We start from the raw sequence: 18,524 nt of genomic DNA, 5'->3' as shown, positions 1-18,524 counted from the left end.
TGTTTCTTCCACATGTTGGATCTAGGAGTCTTCCTCTCCACCCCCATCTCTAATTTTTGATGGAAAAGGCTAATTTCCTAACTCTACCAATACATTTAATGTGTAATTCAATACAATTCCTTTGGTTTAAACACAAAGCTAGCTTGGACTATAGGACCAGATGAGTTTGTTAGATGGGTGTTCTCTGTGGGATGAGAGGACATTTTAAAGTCTGAAAGCTTCTGTCCAGGCTTTTTTTTTTTTTTTTTTAATTTTTTTTTTTTCTTTTTTTTCAACGTTTTTTTTTTAATTTATTTTTGAGACAGAGAGAGACAGAGCATGAACAGGGGAGGGTCAGAGAGAGGGAGACACAGAATCGGAAACAGGCTCCAGGCTCTGAGCCACCAGCCCAGAGCCCGACGCGGGGCTCGAACTCACGGACCACGAGATCGTGACCTGGCTGAAGTCGGACGCTTAACCGACTGCGCCACCCAGGCGCCCCTGTCCAGGCTTTTTAAAGCCAGCTATTAACCACACACACACACACACACACACACACACAAATATACTTTTAATCACTCTATTTTTAATCTATTCTTTAAGGTACAGCTTAAATCCTACTACCTCTGGAAGTCTTCTGAGCCTTTCCTTTGGTAGTCTTGGCTATGCTTTGTTGTCTACTATCTGGAATTGTTCATTTTTGGGCTGATGAAAGTGTCATGTTGATACAATGGACACCTATCTCCTGCTGAATAATCCTTCAGAAGTACAGAGAAAACTGGACTCAGCGATTCACTTTTTCTGAGGCCACTGAATTAGTATCATGGACTTACAAGTAGTATTGAGCAGAAATGAATACAGCATTTTCTTAAAATGTATTTAGTGGGCCAGACTCCATTACTTGCTTGCTTCCTTCCTGTGAGTACCTCCAGCCGGCCTGGTGGGAAGCCATGCTGGTTCTTTAAGATGATGTTGGAGGGTTCATCAGTATAAAGCCGAGAACCCTTAATGAGAGTAGGGCTCATGCTGGAGTGAGGACAACACCCTTTATTCCCACATTTTTACGTATCTTCCTTTCCATTTAGGGAGGAGAGACATACAGAAAGGGCTAAGATGGGCCATTCCCACAGGGAGAGTAGGCAGATCCCAAAGGGAACTGATGTGACTGCCTGCTTAAAAGTGTCTCCAGTGTGGGTCTGTTGGTGGCTTTGGATTAAAGCCCTTTTGGCAGAAGGCCCTTGGAGTGACAGTCAAGAGAAAATCTATTTATAATTAATTATCCAGGGTAGTTCACACACACACACACACACACACACACACATGCTACCTTAGCAAAATAGAAATCCGAAATCAAAGTGATTTTAATTTTTCTCTTTAAACTGCTCTGTGTTTCCAGATTTTCATTTTAAAATTACCATTTTTTTCTCCATACAAAGATTAAGAAAAAATTAGTAACCCTCTTGTCCTCAAGGTGACCAGTATCAACAGCTTTGTATATATACCTTTATCCTTTTGAATTCAAACATTTTTTGGGGGGGACGAGGGGGTCACTGTTGTCTTTGCAAAACTAAGATCCTAATAGGAACACTGCTTTGCATCCTGGTTTTCATTCTTTAAAACACATCCCAGTCTCCAGAAAGTTTTAATGTGTCCTTTTTTTATTTGTGCATAACATCCCATAGAATGGATCAACTATGGTCTATTCAATCATTTAGTTACCGATAGAGAGTCAAGCCCTTTCCAGTTTTGTCACCACAAATAGGTCTGCATTGCTCAAATATTCTACTATACTCATGTAATACTTACATTAGAAAACAGCATGTAAAATATAAAAACGAGAGAGATAATTAGAGTCAAGAGGCACGCTGAACCTGTTTGCTGAACAAATAGGTAAATAAATGTATTAAAATGTTACCTGGGAGCAGAGCCACATAGCATTTCTGTCTTGAAATAATCATTTCATTGTGGGCCCAGTCTCCCAGTGTAGCCAGCACAGGCCTTGAGATCAGGAACCACGCCTCTTTCCTCCTGGTCTCTTCCAAATTGCAGAGCGCAGCCCTGCAGAGGGCAGGTGGTCCTAGACCTACCGAGTACAGTGTGCTCTAACAATTTCCTTGGAAAACAGCTATTTAGATTTCAGAACGAAAATTTCCCGTGTGTATAATGTTACAAGACTGGATTCCCAGGCCAGCCCACAAAATCTTATTTTAACCCAGAATGAAGGTAAACAAGATACTTACATTGTTATAGTTTCTTATTTTTTCTGTGGTAAAATATTTCTGAATTCCAAATGAGCATCTGTATGCAGAGAACCCTTCTCTACTGTGTGTGTGTGTGTGTGTGTGTGTGTGTGTGGTGGGCAGGGGGAGGGAAAGAAAAAGGAACAGCGATTCTTTCCTTCACTGCCCTCAAATGAGATGTTTTCTCTCCCCTTCTGCTGATCTGGTTGTATGTGGAAACTGAGCAAGCAGAATAGGAAAGAGGATGACTAAATACGAAAGTGCCAGAAAGACGAAATGCAAAAAGAACAAATTTAACATAAAAGTTGGATGTTTTTCTTAGAGTCCCCATTCATATTTGAGATCTAAGAATTTGAATTTGATTGCTAACAATATACTAACTGAAATCTGCATATAAGTGAAATAAAAACTTTTAGAAAAGATACTTTAGTTGTTACAGATTTCTCTTAATCCGTTTTCTTCCTCAAATAGCATATTTAAAACATAATGTGAATCAAAGCCAAAGTTTATTTAAATATTAATGATCATGAGATGCATTACTTGTGAATAGCTATTGATCTGGACACACAGTGATTTATAAGTTTGTTGTTACATGTTCATTCGGAGAGTCAATGTTTGAACTAAGATAAAAACACAGATGTGTTTTTAGATTTCTTTTTTTTTAAACATGAAATTTATTGTCAAACTGGTTTCCATGCAATACCCAGGGCTCATCCCAACAGATGCCCTCCTCAATACCCATCACCCACCCTCCCCTCCCTCCCACGACCCATTAACCCTCAGTTTGTTCTCGGTTTTTAAGAGTCTCTTATTTTTTGGCTCCCTCCCTCTCTAACCTTTTTTTTTCCCCTCCCCCATGGTCTTCTGGTAAGTTTCTCAGGATCTACATAAGAGTGAAAACATATGGTATCTGTCTTTTTCTGTATGACTTATTTCACTTAGCATAACACTCTCTAGTTCCCTCCACGTTGCTACAAAAGGCCAGATTTCATTCTTTCTCATTGCCAAGTAGTATTCCATTGTGTATATAAACCACAATTTCTTTATCCATTCATCAGTTGATGGACATTTAGCCTCTTCCCATAGTTTGGCTCTTGTTGAGAGTGCTGCTATAAACATTGGGGTACAAGTGCCCCTATGCATCAGTACTCCTGTATCCCTTGGGTAAATTCCTAACAGTGCTATTGCTGGGTCATAGGGTAGGTCTATTTTTAATTTTTTGAGGAACCTCCACACTGTTTTCCAGAGTGGCTGCCCCAGTTTGCATTCCCACCAACAGTGCGAGAGGGTTCCCGTTTCTCCACATTCTCTCCAGCATCTATAGTCTCCTGATTTGTTCATTTTGGCCACTCTGACTGGCGTGAGGTGATATCTGAGTGTGGTTTTGATTTGTATTTCCCTGATGAAGAGCGACGTTGAGCATCTTTTCATGTGCCTGTTGGCCACACGGATGTGTTTTTAAAAATGAATGTTTTGATAAAATAAAAGATTAGGAGAAACTGCATAACATTTGTAGGAAGAATCATCTTCCGTGTAACTTAAAGAGACATAGTTTAAAAATTCTTAAAAGACTGTAGTGTAAAATACAAGGTCTATTAATCAGTGCTTTCTTTTTTGAAGTACTATGCTAGCTAAAACTTACAAGTTATTTGCATAAAGATCATATATCAAGAAATAATTCTCTGAAATTGCCTATTAAATATTATTTAAAATTTTACTTTAATAAAAATAAAATCTATTCTTAAAAATGTTAATTTTTCCACAGGAAAAAAATTAGCCATAGTTCCATCACTCAAAGACAACCACTGTTAATGTTTCGATGTGGTTCTGTTTGGTCTTATTTAATAAAGATATCTTTGGGGTGGTTATACTGTGCATGTAAAACATTAGGGAGCTGGGTGGCTCAGTCAGGTAAGCTTCTGACTCCGGCTCAGGTCACGATCTTGCCATCTGGCTCTGTGCTGACAGCTCAGAGCCAGGAGCCTGCTGCGCATTCTGTGTCTCCCTCTCTCTCTGCCCTTCCCCTCCTCACACTCTGTCTCTCTCTCTCACAAAAATAAACATTAAAAAAAAAACATTTTGGGGTGCCTGGGTGGCTCAGTCGGTTAAGCGGCCGACTTCGGCTCAGGTCATGATCTCGCGGTCCGTGAGTTCGAGCCCCGCGTTGGGCTCTGTGCTGACGGCTCAGAGCCTGAAGCCTGTTTCAGAGCCTGTGTCTCCCTCTCTCTGACCCTCCCCCGTTCATGCTCTGTCTCTCTCTGTCTCAAAAATAAATAAACATTAAAAAAAAAAAATTAAAAAAAACCATTTTCTTTTTACCCTCAATGCGGTACAAATACTATCCTATTTATCTTAAGTTCATCATAAGCAAAAATACCAACAAAAGGAACAGTTTGTATGTGGGAACACACGGATAAGTCTTGTGAAAGATGACGGGATTGCGGTAATGTTTCTCCAGTTTCTCAATGAGGGAAAAAGTTTTGCCCAAAGGTGTCATAAAAGCATGACCTCAACTGTATACATGGAAACAAGAGGTCATGATTCTGTTGGTTCTGCATCACTGCAAAGATGAGAAGTTCTTATCAAAGATGGGAAAGAGAAACAAAGAAAAACGGGAGACAATTGAGCACGTTGATGATGACCTTATATGTGGGTACCTCTCATGTGGCTGGTTCCACTCTATCAAGGCGTACAACCACCTCTGTCGCTTGGTATCCGTATTTCTTTCTCTCCTTCAGTCTGAACGCCTTTCCACTCATGGTTGGTTGTGTTTTCTTTCTTATCTCCAGTTGTCTGAAAATGAAATAAAACGAACAGCCAGTTTTTGTGGCTTAGTTTTTAAATGGAAAAAAAAAATTTTTTTTAAAGCAACAGAACCTTTTCCCTAAATGGAATCTTACCCAGAACCTCAATATGTAAAACAGAAAAAAGTGGACCTTCTTCGGTCATCAAGGAGGGAGTAGTGCAGAAACCGAGATCCACAGCTTGAGGTTGAGAAAATATGTGATGGGCTGTTTAAACCAACATTTGCTTTCAACTTACAAAACGTTCAAGGCAAACCATGGAGTTTTACTTATGCTGATTGTTCTGCCAACAAAAATTCAGTTTTGTGAAAACGATTTATTACACATGGAGTTTCTGACAGAAGAAAAAGATCTGAAAATTTTTGGAAATCAAAAAACTTGAATACATTTGGAGCCACTGAACTTTGGAATGAATGTTGATTTTGTGGTGACCGAACCTCTGAAAATGATCACTGTTCACTCAAAACAGTCTGAGGAAATTACCTCAGTTGAATATTTCTTCTCTTTTTCCCTCTTCCTTAAGGGAAGTTTCTTGAGGGGCAAAGAGAATGAAGAAAAAACTTATTTTATTTTTGCAGATGAAAATCAGAGAGAAAGTTAACAGGAAATAAATATTTTTTTGCTTTTTTAAAAATGTGTATATTATTTATTTTGAGAGAGAGAGACAGAGAGAGAGAGAGACAGAGAGACAGGGCCAGACAGAAAAGGAGAGAGAATCCCAAGCAGATCCAGTGCTGGCAGCATGGAGCCCGATGTGGGGGCTCAATCCTGTGAACATGAGATCAAGACCTGAGCTGAAATCAAGAGTCGGACTCTTAACCAACTGAGCCACCCAGGCGCCCCATAACAGGAAATAAATATTTTAACTGAGGAATTAAAAATGAATATAAAAAGACAAAACTGTTTCAGAGATCATAAATGTGTTGTATCTCCTTAGCAAATTCAACATATAAGGGAGAGGGCAATGAGAAAACAGTTGTAAATTCTCGTTAGAAACCAACAAATTAAGAAATCCTTGCATTTCACTGTTGAGGCGACAATTGGGAAATTTATAACATGACCTTTTAAAACCACAGAACCTGTGGAAATCTTCCCACTGATGGCAGAATAAAGTCCAAACTTCCATCTGGTGTCTGCTCACCTTGCCTCTGCCCAGGGCCTTCTTTCCCTCATTTCTAACTCTGAAGTCACACATTCCTTCCATTCCCAGAATATGCCAGACCCTTTTGCTTCTTAGGGCCTTAGTCCCCCACTCTTTCCTCTGCCCACCGGCTTCAGCGCATAATTGGTACCTGTTACGTGTTGAATTGTGTCCGCCACTCCATTCATTTGTGGAAGTCATAACCTTCAGTACTCAGAATGCGACCTTATGTGGAAACAGGTCCTTGCCGTTGTAATTGAAGATGAGATCATCCTGGAGTAGGGTGGGCCCCGAATCCAATGACTGGTGTCCTGATAAAAAGAAGTTTGGACTCAGGTGCATTCCCCAGAGAACACCTGGTGAAGTTGAAGGCAGAGATCAGAGATCATTTGCAAGCCAAAGAAGGCCCAGGAGTCCTGGCAAAGCACCAGAAGCCAGGAGGCATGGAGCAAATCCTTCCCTCGGCCTCACAAGGAACCGGCCCTGTGACACCTGGATCTTGAACTACCAGCTAGCTTCCTAACTGTGAGACAATACAGTGCTGTTATTTAAGTTGCCCAGTGTATGGTCCTTTGTGACGGCAACCCCAGGAAACGAATACCTTCAAGCCATTTTCTCAGGGGAACCTTCCCTGACCACCTAGATTCTGCCAGTGTTTTCAGGGGGAGCTCTTGCTTATTTCCTTCAGAACACCAATACAAATCTGTAACTATGTTATTGGTTGGTTTGTCTGTTGACGTCACCCCCACTGGAATGTAAGGTCCGGGAGAGCCAGGGCTTGTCTTGTTCCTACTTCCTTCACGGCAGCTCTCAGTACCGGGGGCATGGCAGGGCTGGGCACACATGGGCGGGAAATGTCACCGACTCACATCAGAGGCTAAGGAGGCAGCACCAGGAGCTGGTGTGAATTGTCATGTACTTTTGGATTTAGTGGAGATGACTTTTTTTTTGTTTTCCCCAAGGAAGTCAGAGACTGAAAAATACTCTCAATCCTTTGTTTTATGACACTCTTCTGTCTTTCTGACTGGCAAACTTCCAAACATTTTCAAACAGTGAAAGTGCGTCATTCGCAATGCTAGGAAGTTTGGGGAGAAAGAGAACACACTGGCATCGAGCTTCACGGGCTGTGAGGAACTTGCAGAGAAAAGAGAGGAAACTAACAGAAAATTCGCCAATTAATCCGGACCCAGTGAATCTTGTGGTTTGCTGAATTTATGTTAAAAATTTGAAATGTATTTGTTCAAAATATTTTTAATACTTGAAACTATTATAGTAGTTCTTTCTAAAGAACTTCAAGGCAGAGCTATGGACACCTTTTCCAAGTCCGAGTTTAAAAAAGGAAAGGACTACTTTATCATTTGGATATAGTAATGGATATTTCAAAGCTATTTGGGATGGAACAGAGACGTCTTAGCAAAAAACAATTTATGAAGTTTTCAAAATTGTAAGCTTTCCTTCTAGACAAGAAAATCTCTCTCCCCCCTCCCCCCCCCATACACACACACAGATACACACACACACACACCCTGGCAATTTTAAGGAATATTTTTTCCCTGACTTCATCAGAGCAGGACAAAATTAATATTTATTACGAAGGAATGGGCAATATATGGCTCAATTTAAATTCATGATTTTCAGAGAATAATTGCAATAAAATGAACCTCATTTCGGAGTTTCCAGTAACATGGGAGGAACAATTACGTGAGGTAATAGTCAAGAATTTCTCCGATTTGATGCTCTGATCCTTGAACTTTGATAGAAGGCTTTTTCAATGTCCTTACCGTTCTGTCTCAACTAAAATCTAACTTGACTGTATATTTCTTCAGTGTAGACTTCACAATAATACTTTTGGAGAGCAGAACTGTAGTCTATGGGTCTGTATGAGCCAACTGCTCTTGCAAGTGTGGAACACTCGTTTCCTATGATTTTATAATCCCCTGAATAACACCGTGGAGGAGAGCCTCTGTGGCCAGGACAGAGTGGGATTAGTGATATGGTGGAGAAAATTGGGACATCAATTGACAGATGGATCATGGGCTACTGATTTAATCATAACTATACTCAACACTTTAGTGAGTAAGCCATCATATTCCATGTTCTTAACTCTAATATACAGTTCTAAAAGCTGTGATTATAGGTGGAGGTGATGCTGGGATACTGGGATGATATAGTGGAAACTAACATGCCAATTTACTAGACTCTAAGAGACCTTCCCGGGAGGCAGAGGTTTCCAATGGTTTGGGTTCAGTGCTGTAGTCCCAGTGCTGTGAAAAGTTTGTGGGCACTTAATAAAGTCTGTTACTTGAATGATTATTTTATGAAACTATTCTTGGTAGAAAAATAAATTAAAAACCCATTTGAAAGGAGAGATCAATCACTATGTGTCCAGCTGATCACTGCTCTCACTCAACTTCCTTGAAGAGAAATTACTCCTAATGCGTGCAGGTGGATCTTCTTTTAGGAGGTTCTATTCCACCGGTGAAATATTAACATGCCTCACTCAGGAGATCACTCTGGTTTCATTATAGAAGATTGCTTGAACGGTGGTTTTTGCATTAGACCTAGGTGTTTGGTCAGAGTTCTTCAGTACGGCAAAAGTTACTTTTTTCAGAGACTTTCAGAAAGGTTGCATTTTGCTATATCGATCCCTTTTCCACAGAGATTTGTGACTGTATGTATCTCATCAAAGAGCTAAGAAATATTTCCTGACTGTGTATATCAATACCATGTGGACTTTGGGGGCGTATTTAAACTTTTGTCTGCAGTGATACGTCATCAAGGTCATAAGAACTGAGTGAAATTCATTCTATGCTTTATGTGTCTAAGGGCCTGAAAAATTGGAAACAGTACCCATGCCTCAGGGAGCTCCAGGGGGGAGCTCAGGAAAGGTAGGAGTCAGTGATCTCTGCCAGTTTCCTGGAGGGTCAGTGAGGTGACACATATACAAGGTTGTCGGGAAAGATGTGATGAGTTTAGTTTTAGACATGCATGATTTGTTGAACCCGAGGAACATCTAGGAGGTAAATCACCCAGACGTCAGAAGCTATACACTTTGGAGCTATTACCAAATAGAGATATCTGAAGCTGTGGGCATGAGTGAGAGCACTCAAAGAGAAAGCACGTGGAATGAGAAAATAGAAGGGTTTAGGATGGAACGTCTGGAAACACCGTACTTTAGGGGGCTGGCCGCAGAAGAGGAGCCAGCCAGGAAATAGAACAGGACAGAGGGAAGTCACCCAGGCACCCGGATGGGCACTGCTACATGGCACAGAGAGACTGAGTCGGTGAAGGCTGGAAACGGCCCTTTGGAAAAATTACGAGAAGGAAATACATAAAAACATCAGCACCTCAGTTCCCGACCGCTGAGATTCCAGGTGGCTTATGTTTTTCTTTCAACTCGTCGGCATTCTGTACAACGAGTATCGGTCACCGCATGTTAATAAAAGACTCTGATGGAGTCTAAAATATTTCATGAGAAACAAAAGGGCAAGGAATTATTCGTTCACAAGCATTTATTTGAGGGCCTGCGTGCAGGGCACCATGCTTAGCATAAAACAACAAACAAGGGGACGGCTCTGTTGTTTGACAACAAGGAGTGGCAGCTGGTTTGCCAAGGGCTTGTGGGGCCCTGGAGCAGGAGATGGGGCTGGGAAAGTACTTTGGTGCCAGATTATACCGATTTTATATGTTTTGTTAAATAATACGGATTTTATTCTGAAGGCTAGGAGAGGTTTTTGAGGGGTGGAGTTAGGGTTGGAACGTGCTTTATTTGGAGTTGATTTTCTACTTAATTGGACAGTAGTGTGGCTGCTAGCCCGGAGGAGCACAACCTGGGAGCACAGCTGGAGGCGGGTTCATCACTGAATGAAGGCAATACAGGGCAGATGGGGAGGGCCGGGTCCGGATTTGGGAGTCGTAACAAGCCAGCAGGATGCGACCCATTGAATGGATGCTGGGGTTTTTAACTTGGGTCTGTAGGTGGGCAAAGAGTGACAACCGCCCTTCAGACTTTGTATAGGACGACTCCAACTGCCTGTCGTGGTCACTGTTCTATGAAATAGGAAAGCGAGTAGCTATGGCAGATGGTATTAGAGGAGAGAGGATGAGAAGGAATGTGTGTATCTATTGCTGAGACCACGTAGAAGACAGAATCCTAAACACTCGGCTGGCTGTCTCCTAACCACACAGGCGTCTTCAGATGCTTTCTTTTTCCAGTCCCTAGAAAACTCAATACTTCTGTGGCAAAGAGGGATGTTGGAGTTATGTTTTTAGAAAAGTGTTTGCCTGTACATAACTATGGCCTCCCAGGAAGGGTCTTTCTTTGTGAGGCAGATCAGCTTGGGAGAAGCTGATTAAACTGCACCTGGGGGAAGAAACAGGTATAATTAGAGGAGAATTGATGCTTTTAAAGCAAAGGACCCCCCCCCCCCCCCACCCCTCCCCGGCACCTGGGTGGCTCAGCGGGTTAAGCATCTGACTTTGGCTCAGGTCACGATCTCATGGATTGTTCTGCTGTCAGCACCAAGCCTGCTCTCTTGGAATCCTCTGCACCACCTCTCTCTGACCCTCCCCCCACTCGTTCTTTCTCCCTCCCTCCCCCCCTCCTCAAAATAAATAAACTTTAAAAGCAAAGTCCCCAAAAGTGGTAGGTCCCAAATGAACTGTATGAGTTTGAACTAACACACCCTGAAGGTGACAGGTGCTGTACCTGTATTCTTGCATTTTATCATTTATCCCCATTTCACAGCATTGAAAACTAAGGCCTTAGGTTATGCAACAAGAGGGAGCATGCCCAGCTAATAAGTTAAAAGAGGCCGGAGTTGAATCTGGCTGGAAGTGCCACAGTATAAAGCTTCTCTCCTGGACCAGCCACGATGAAGACATCTTGAAATACAATTAATTCACACCCTCGCGCATCTCATCCTGCATTAGGTAACTTCTGTTGCACTGGCGAGAACTCAGTCTGGAGTGTGCTGCTGTTGACGGTCTAGGGGAAGGCCTTCCTTATCGCCCCCAAACAGAGCGCCAGGTGGTGCCCGAGATGGCAGCATCCTTCAAATGGTTCCACCCTCAACCACTGATGAGGGTTCAAATAAGGTTAAGGTCGCCAAGTCCTCGCTCGGCCCAGTTCTTGAATTAATATCTAAGTATTGCTGTCTCGTCAGTTCCTCTTATTCCTTTGAGGCGGGCAGTGTTGCAGAGTGAATTTTCATCCGCTCTGAACACAGCGGTGCTGAACACCACTGACACCTGCCCCACCAACAGGCTGGCAAGAGCCCCTTGGCTCCCCCTGCCGCCCTCCTCCTCCTTCCTTCCCAACCTTCAGGTAACCCTGAGGATGGAGGGAGGGTCGGGTACCTGCTTTCCTCTCCTCCAGCCGCGAGCTTCGGCCCTGAAACGAAGCGGGCTCCCGGCCGCCCCGGGACCCCCACGTCCCCCCACCCCGCCTCGAGTGTGAGCGCGGCGAGTGTGAGCGTCCCGGTGTGCCAACGGCAGACTCACGAGCAGCCGCTTGTTGCTCCCGCCGCCGCGCCGTGGGGAAGTGAAAATGAAATTGACTTTTCCGAGAAATGATGAAAGCGGCTCGGCCTGCCAATGAACAGCCGCGGCGAACTTCCGCACCTCCCGGCCCGGCCGCTCGCGCCCTCCCTCCGCCTCCACCTCCGGGTTGCACAAGCTTGAAACAAACACTGGGGAGGAAGGGCGGAGGGAGGAGGGCGGAGGGGGGAGGCGAGGGAGGGAGGGAGCCGGGCAGGGAGGAGGGCGGGGGGTGGGGGGATTTCCAGCCTCAGCTCTTCGCAGTTTCCTCTCCTTGTTTTGCTTTCGATCTGGACTGTTCTCAGGCAAGCCGGGGAGTAACTTTTAGTTTTGCTCCTGCGATTATTCAACTGACGGGCTTTCATTTCCATTTCACACACCCTAGCAACACTTAAACCTTGCGGAATTGTATTGGTAGTGTGAAAAAGCACACTGAGAGGTAACATTTTTTCAAATAATAGTTGTGACTGTGCGTGTGTGTTTTTCTCGAGGGCATGTTTGTGAGGACTGGAGGGGATGTATGTGTGCGCGTGTCCTGATGGTTTGACACAGTGTTTTGCAGACGGAGAATGCTGGGGTTCATAAATATTAATGCTGATTTTTGGAGGAACAGTCGGAGCTCTTACGGATCATCTGATTTTAGGGGAAGCAGGTTCTGCTGCTGTTGCTGCTGCTACTGGGGCTGCTGAGGCTGCAAGGAGGAGGAGGTAGAGAGGGAGGAGGAGGAGGAGGAGGTTGGTGGAGGTTTAATTTCACTTTTGGATTTGCAGATGCGGAGAGGTTGGCTCCATGGACACAGACCTGCTCTGTGTGATTCTGCGCCCCAGGTGTTGTGTGTGTGGGTGCAGGTCCGCCGTGAGTGGGGCCTCCTTTTAAAACAAAATTACCGTGTGCATGTGTGTGCGTGTGTGTGTGTTTACAGACGCCGTGGCCACCGGATCCGAAGGAGGGGAGCGGGTCCTTCACGGTGTCCGGCGGCGGCGCCTCTCTCCGGGCAGCTCCAGCGTGAATAAGCCGGAGCCCGCCGTCCACCCGGCTGCCTGCGCCCCGCGCCCCGGCCGGGAGAGGCGCCTGGCGCCGCGGCCAAAGGAAACTTGGTGGAGCGCCCCGCGGCGGTCCCAGGGCTCGCCGGCCCGCGGGACTCGGGGAACGGTCGCGGGCGTCGGGTGCCAGCGGCCGGGGGCGGCGGGCGGGCTCTGAGCGGGGGTGGGCGCCGGGCCTGGCCGGCACGCCCGGCTTCCCGGGAGCTGGGCCGCTGCCGCCACCGCCGCTCCGGAGGGACGCCGCGTCCTCCTTCCCGCCGGCCAGCGTCCGGCCTGGCCCTGGGGCTTTGTCACTGCACTTGTCCAGGCGCGCGGGGGGTTCCGGCGGCGCGTCCCGGTAGGGCGCCGCGCGGAAGGGGTCATCCGCCCCGGCCGCGGCCTAGCGCCGGGCGCCTCCGGGTCCCCGCAGGCGCCCCCGGGCCGGCCTGGCGCGCTGGGCCTGACCCGCCTCGGCTACGGAGCGGGCGAGGTGGGGGCGGGGAGCCTCCGGGGACCGAGCGGCGCCCTGCTGGCCGGCGTGGGGGCGGGCGTCCCCTGGGGGTCCTGGGGCGCGCGGGCCGCGGCGGGGTGGGGACGCGAGTGCCCGCCCCGCGCCCTCCGACCCCGCTCTGGGCGCCGAGTGGCATTCGCCCGCCGGCCGAACGTGGTTGGTGCACGGCCGTGGCCGCCACTTCCTTTCCGCCTCGCGGGCCGGGCTCGCCCACCGAGCGCTGCCCGCCTCGGCCAATCGTGGCGCCCGCCCGCCTGCGGCCGCGCTCAGTGCCCCGGCCTGGGGGCCGGCCCGCGAGAGGGGCTCGGAAAGCCTCCGCAAGTTCGAAGGGCCTCTGGAGGTGACTCAGCCCCTCGCCAGGACGCGCCGGCATCTGTCTTTGGCCCCAGGTCTTGGTACGTTTGCCGCCCTACCCCCTTGCCCGGTTAGAGGGGGAGAAGGGGAGGAGGCTGGCAGCCCGAGCCGGGCGCAAAGACAGTGTTCCGGGCACCAGGTGAGGCGCCCGGGTCCGTGGTTGTAGGCAGAAGCCTCGGTCACCAGCTGCAGATGTGCCCCCTGGGACTGGCAGGCGAGGTTGCCACATTTTAGCGGCGTGGCTAGCACTCATTTTCAGTCCCAGAGTAGAGTGTTTGGAACTTGGGGACATGTTGCCCGCTCCGTCCCTCCTCAGCCCCTCCCTCCGGTGCGGGCGGTGGGTTGTGCTCCTCGTCCTTGGTTACCGGTTGGGAAGAAGGCAGTGTTTCTAAATGAGGAAAAGTGCTGGCATTTGCCTTCCGCCACTGGCCTCCCTGTTGCTGTGACTCGGTCTGCTTTTGATGAATGGCTAGGGAGGGTGGAGGATAGTTACATTTCCTGTTGTGGATTTTCAGGAATCACCAAGGTTGCTGTCAAGCCTGCAGTCATTTATTAGTTTTCAGCCCGATTGCAAGTAGCATTGGAACTTAGGAGCCTGCACTTTTTGGTGCTTTCAGGGCAGGTGCAGGAAGGGGTCTGGTGACAGACTTGAGTTCGAAAGGTGGATCGTCTTGATGTTAGACAGACGCGCGCTTCCTTGCCAGGACCTTGAGGGTGATCCCTGTTTCACGGCAGCTTGCACGCAGATTCAGGATTCTCTCCTTTTCTCAACGCCCATCCTTCCTTTTTTGGACGGGAGAGGGATGGACATAGAAACCTAAAAAGTCTTGGAAAAACTTGTCTTTTCTAAGGAAACCTCGGAGATGGAATGTTTAGAAATTAAACTGGCATTGCTAAGGGGTAATCTTGGAACATCTATCGATTGATGTGGCAAAGTCCGGAATGTCGCTGTTATTAGTGAATGATTATAATTTATAACAGCCTGTTGTGTAAGAAGTTAGATTCTGGCCTCTTAGATTCAGGAGTCCTGTTCTGTGATGGCTTGTAATTCCTTCTTAATATTAAACATTTATATATTTCATCCAACGCGAGTTGTCTTTTTTTCTTTTGGTCTTCAAAAGTTCAAGATAATTTTGCCTATTTCAGACTTACTTACCTGTAAAAATGTCACCGTAATCGAAAGTAAGAGTTGGTAGTTAAATTGGAAGCAAATTGTGGCAAAGAAATGGTTGTGCTAAGCGCAGCTCTGTGAACTATGGCCCCACTCTTAATGTGCTTTCTGAAGTACTGTATTAGGCAAATATTCAATATGCTAAAGCTAGTTGAGGGTGTTAAACTTACAACTAGTCGTGGAAAATTTGAGACTTTGGATGTTTAACTTGAGATGTGCATCCATTGTTGTTTCATGGTACTTTTGCAAGGACGTTGTACTTTTATTCTTAGGATTATCGAATATAAGCTCTGTGGTTTCGAGAGCATTTTCACACAATTTCCTTTTGATAGAGAACAGAACTCCAAATGGGGTATCTGGGACATGGTTCTGTTTTGTGCTTTATACCAAAAATGACTCAGAGCAGATAAAGCACTTTATTCATTTAATGAATATTCGTGAGACATTCACTATGTGTCAGACACTGTGCTAGGCTCCGTGAGTTCAACTGGGAACAGGAAGACAACTTCCTTTACCTTCTTGAGAAATTGCTTGTAGTTGGTGAGCTGATAATAACACAGCTAAAAGATAAATAACAGTGATTGCCTTTTGGGGTTAGTTCTATGGAAGGTGATAATAATAGTTAACTGCATATCTGATAGGGTTGCTTTGGGGAACAGATGAGATACTGTGTATGAAAGAAGGTTGTATAAGTTGCAGCAGTCTACAAACGTGTGAGGCATTAACTTTCAGAATTCCGTCATTGTTATTAATGTGAAAAAGCCAGGAAATCAAGACTGTGGATTAAATACTGGCATTCTCCTACAGAATTTTCAGCAAAAAGGGATTTACTTCTCCTGAGAGTATAATATGGGTAATGGCAAGGAATTAAACACAGAATAGCTATTTTATGTAAAGCATCAAAGAATTTAACAGTGAAATATAATGTCAGTGAATTTTTTCCTGTCAGAAGAGAAGTTAGATGGTATCCATGGAGACCAAATGATATGGAAATAACAGTGATTGGACTGATGTATTTCTCTCTCCCCCCAACCTTTCTCCCCGCCTCGTGCGCCCCCACATATGTTATAAATCTTCTCAGGCTCAGTATGCTTTGGTTTGAATTTTCTTCACCCTTGCTTCACACTCTTTAAAAATTCATTATTTTTATTACAGGTATGCCCCTAGCTAATTTTAGCATTTTGCTGTAACACCTTTAATGGGAGCTGGTTAACTTTCATTTATTGAATGCTTACTGTGTACCCAACGCTATGTATGGGAAAATAAATAAAATAGACAGTATATATATGTAAAAGTATATAAAGTAGGGGCACCTGGGTGGCTCAAACTGGTTAAGCATCCAAGGTCATGATGTCACGGTTTGTGGATTCGAGCCCTGCACTGGGCTCTGTGCTGACAGCTCAGAGCCTCCAGCCTGCTTCATATTATGTGCCTCCCTCTCTCTCTGTTTCTCCCTCTTCTGCCCCCCCTCAAAAATAAATATGAAAAAATTGTTAAGGTATATAAAGTAACACATAAAAATAATATAACTGCTAAGAAGTGTTAGTTACTATTATATATATTATTATACTATATATTTTATGTAATAATATATAATAAAATCATATATTATAAAATACAATATATAATAAAATATATAATAAAAATATATAATAAAATTTTACTATAATAAAAGCAGTTCTTTTCATCTGTATGGGATACTATATTCTTCTCACATAGGGTAGGAGGTCAGGGCTTTCTGCCCGTTTGCCCCCTATGTGCCCTACTTTTGTCCTGAGTGAGATCAGTATTTGGTGCACAACGTCTGTCCAAGGTAGGGTTGAGGGTTGGCCCTCAAGGGGGTGGCTGGTAGGAATGAAAGTGAGGAAGTTTGGATAAATCTTGATTTTTTTTTTAAAAGATTGATAAATTATCCATAGGTTCCAGATTTAAACCTGAAGCCAATATTTTATATAAAATACCTATGTAAAAACCCAAGCAGGAAATCCAGCCCTCAGGCACCAAGCTCTATATGCTCTATAATTTCTCTATAATTTCTATTATAATTTCTATAATATAATGAATAAGATAATACAGTTTTCACTGGAGAGGACTCCGCGAGGCCCCTTGGGCCGCACCTTCGAGCATCCTTTTTAAATGATTTTCTCCCTCTGTCTATGAAATAAATTGTGTTTCCTTAGGAAGACTTGGATTTCTGTTTTTATTATTCAGAATTGTAGAAGACTTCTGGTGAGAACTCCTGATTGACTTGGGAGAAATAGCATCCGGTCTGGTTGATCTCATTTCGGCCCGAAGTAGAGAACCTTGACGTTTTAGACCCCAGACGGCCTTTTTTAAGACAAACTCCTGGCCCCTTAGGTTTTCTGAGTTCTGAAACTAGCACAGAACCTCTGCTGGTGTTCGGCGTTGATAAACAAAACTTGAGTCCAGCAAAAATGTCCCCGCTGCCTCCTGCCCTATGCAGGCCTCATTGTCCCCATTTTTATGAGAAACACGGCTTGTGCAATTCTTTCTGAGGAGGGATTCTGAGCATGTTTATCTCAAGGGCAAGGCTGATGTAGTTCAACGAGATATCTTCGTCTGGGATTTTGTGTGATGAAGTTCTGGCCAGTTTTCATTAAAGCAATATTTTTTGAGAGTTAACTACTTGCTGTATAATCTTCATAAATAATTTCTTTTCAGGCGTACTTAGCAATCTGTTGCTACGCTTGCACACTCAGTGTGATGGAAGGAAAGATGAGCTTCCAATTTATTTATTTTTTTTATTTTTTATTTTTCCCAACGTTTTTTATTTATTTTTGGGACAGAGAGAGACAGAGCATGAACGGGGGAGGGGCAGAGAGAGAGGGAGACACAGAGTCGGAAACAGGCTCCAGGCTCCGAACCATCAGCCCAGAGCCTGACGCGGGGCTCGAACTCACGGACCGCAACGGACCGCAAGATCGTGACCTGGCTGAAGTCGGCCGCTTAACCGACTGCGCCACCCAGGCGCCCCTGAGCTTCCAATTTAATTTGAGCTAATAAATGTCAGGTTTGTGCACGATCTAAAGAAATGTTTTATAGCTAGAATACACTGTCCTGGCCCCATACTCTTAGAATCCTGCTGACTTTCCCATTTCATGAGATTGACATTTTTGAGTGAGAAGGGACTGCATACACATGGCTTTTTTTTTTTTTTTTCAAGCAATATCTAACGTGTTATTTTTGAAGAGAGCTTTTTTTTTTTTTTTTCCTCCTTACCCTAGACTTACTGAACAGGGTGAGGAAAATTAACACTGGGGAGAACAGTGTCCCAACACCTGGGTAGGGTGCCAGTGGGTGCACGGATGGATGGGATGGGAGTGGGAGGGAATTGGAAGGTGACGGTTTTGGGGGGGGCGGTGAGGGGATGAAAAAGAGAATAGGTGTAGGGTGGAATCGTGCCTCCTGAATTCTCGTGTCGGGGAGAGAGAGAGAGAGAGAGTGAGAAGAAGGAATCAGGCAGGTGGATTTTCTCTCTCTACACATATCACTGAAGGGGTTTTGGGGTGGCAGGGAGCAAGGTGGTAGTTCATGGATACTGACTCAAGGGTAAGTTGACGTACTGGAGGACCGTCCACATCCGACTTTGGAATGAAGGCTTTTTATCCTGGGGAAGGTAAAGTCTGATGGGAGAACCGCTAGGGCATCAGGCGACTTCAGGCAAGCATACAAGAGGTTGTGGACAGTTACCACTTGGGCGTGGTTGAAGCCACCTTGGAGGTCGTAGTGCTGGAGCCAGAGCA

The 18,524-nt window shown here is 45.2% G+C and overlaps 1 protein-coding gene and 1 long non-coding RNA gene across 9 annotated transcripts in view; one reads left to right on the top strand and one right to left on the bottom strand.

The window, feature by feature from the left end:
- Nucleotides 1-1,322: 1,322 nt before the first annotated feature.
- Nucleotides 1,323-7,649, bottom strand: LOC131506404 (uncharacterized). 3 transcript variants are annotated; one of them, XR_009258911.1, is made up of 3 exons: nucleotides 6,766-7,649; nucleotides 6,316-6,520; nucleotides 1,323-5,012 (listed from the first exon to the last, which is right to left on the bottom strand). It is a non-coding gene; the product is annotated as an uncharacterized LOC131506404 (long non-coding RNA). The 3 variants fall into 3 exon arrangements; XR_009258912.1 differs by having other exon boundaries at nucleotides 6,316-6,475; nucleotides 6,766-7,648; XR_009258910.1 differs by lacking the exon at nucleotides 6,766-7,649 and having other exon boundaries at nucleotides 6,316-6,756.
- The window catches only part of IRF2 (interferon regulatory factor 2), a 92,624-nt gene continuing 81,428 nt past the window's right edge, over nucleotides 7,329-18,524 (top strand). Inside the window, exon 1 of one of the 6 annotated variants that reach the window (XM_058719977.1) lies at nucleotides 7,329-7,353. Coding sequence is in view for 1 of the 6 variants with exons in the window: in XM_058719978.1 (XP_058575961.1) it covers nucleotides 12,473-12,529 (57 nt within the window). In the remaining 5 variants the exon portion in view is untranslated. The other 5 variants (XM_058719979.1, XM_058719981.1, XM_058719982.1 and 2 more) reach the window with 5 other exon arrangements.

The sequence above is a fragment of the Neofelis nebulosa genome, chromosome 3 (genome assembly GCF_028018385.1).
Source record: "Neofelis nebulosa isolate mNeoNeb1 chromosome 3, mNeoNeb1.pri, whole genome shotgun sequence".
NCBI lineage: Eukaryota > Metazoa > Chordata > Mammalia > Carnivora > Felidae > Neofelis > Neofelis nebulosa.
Note: the sequence above shows the minus strand (reverse complement) of the source record. Positions and strands in the feature narration are given on the sequence as shown.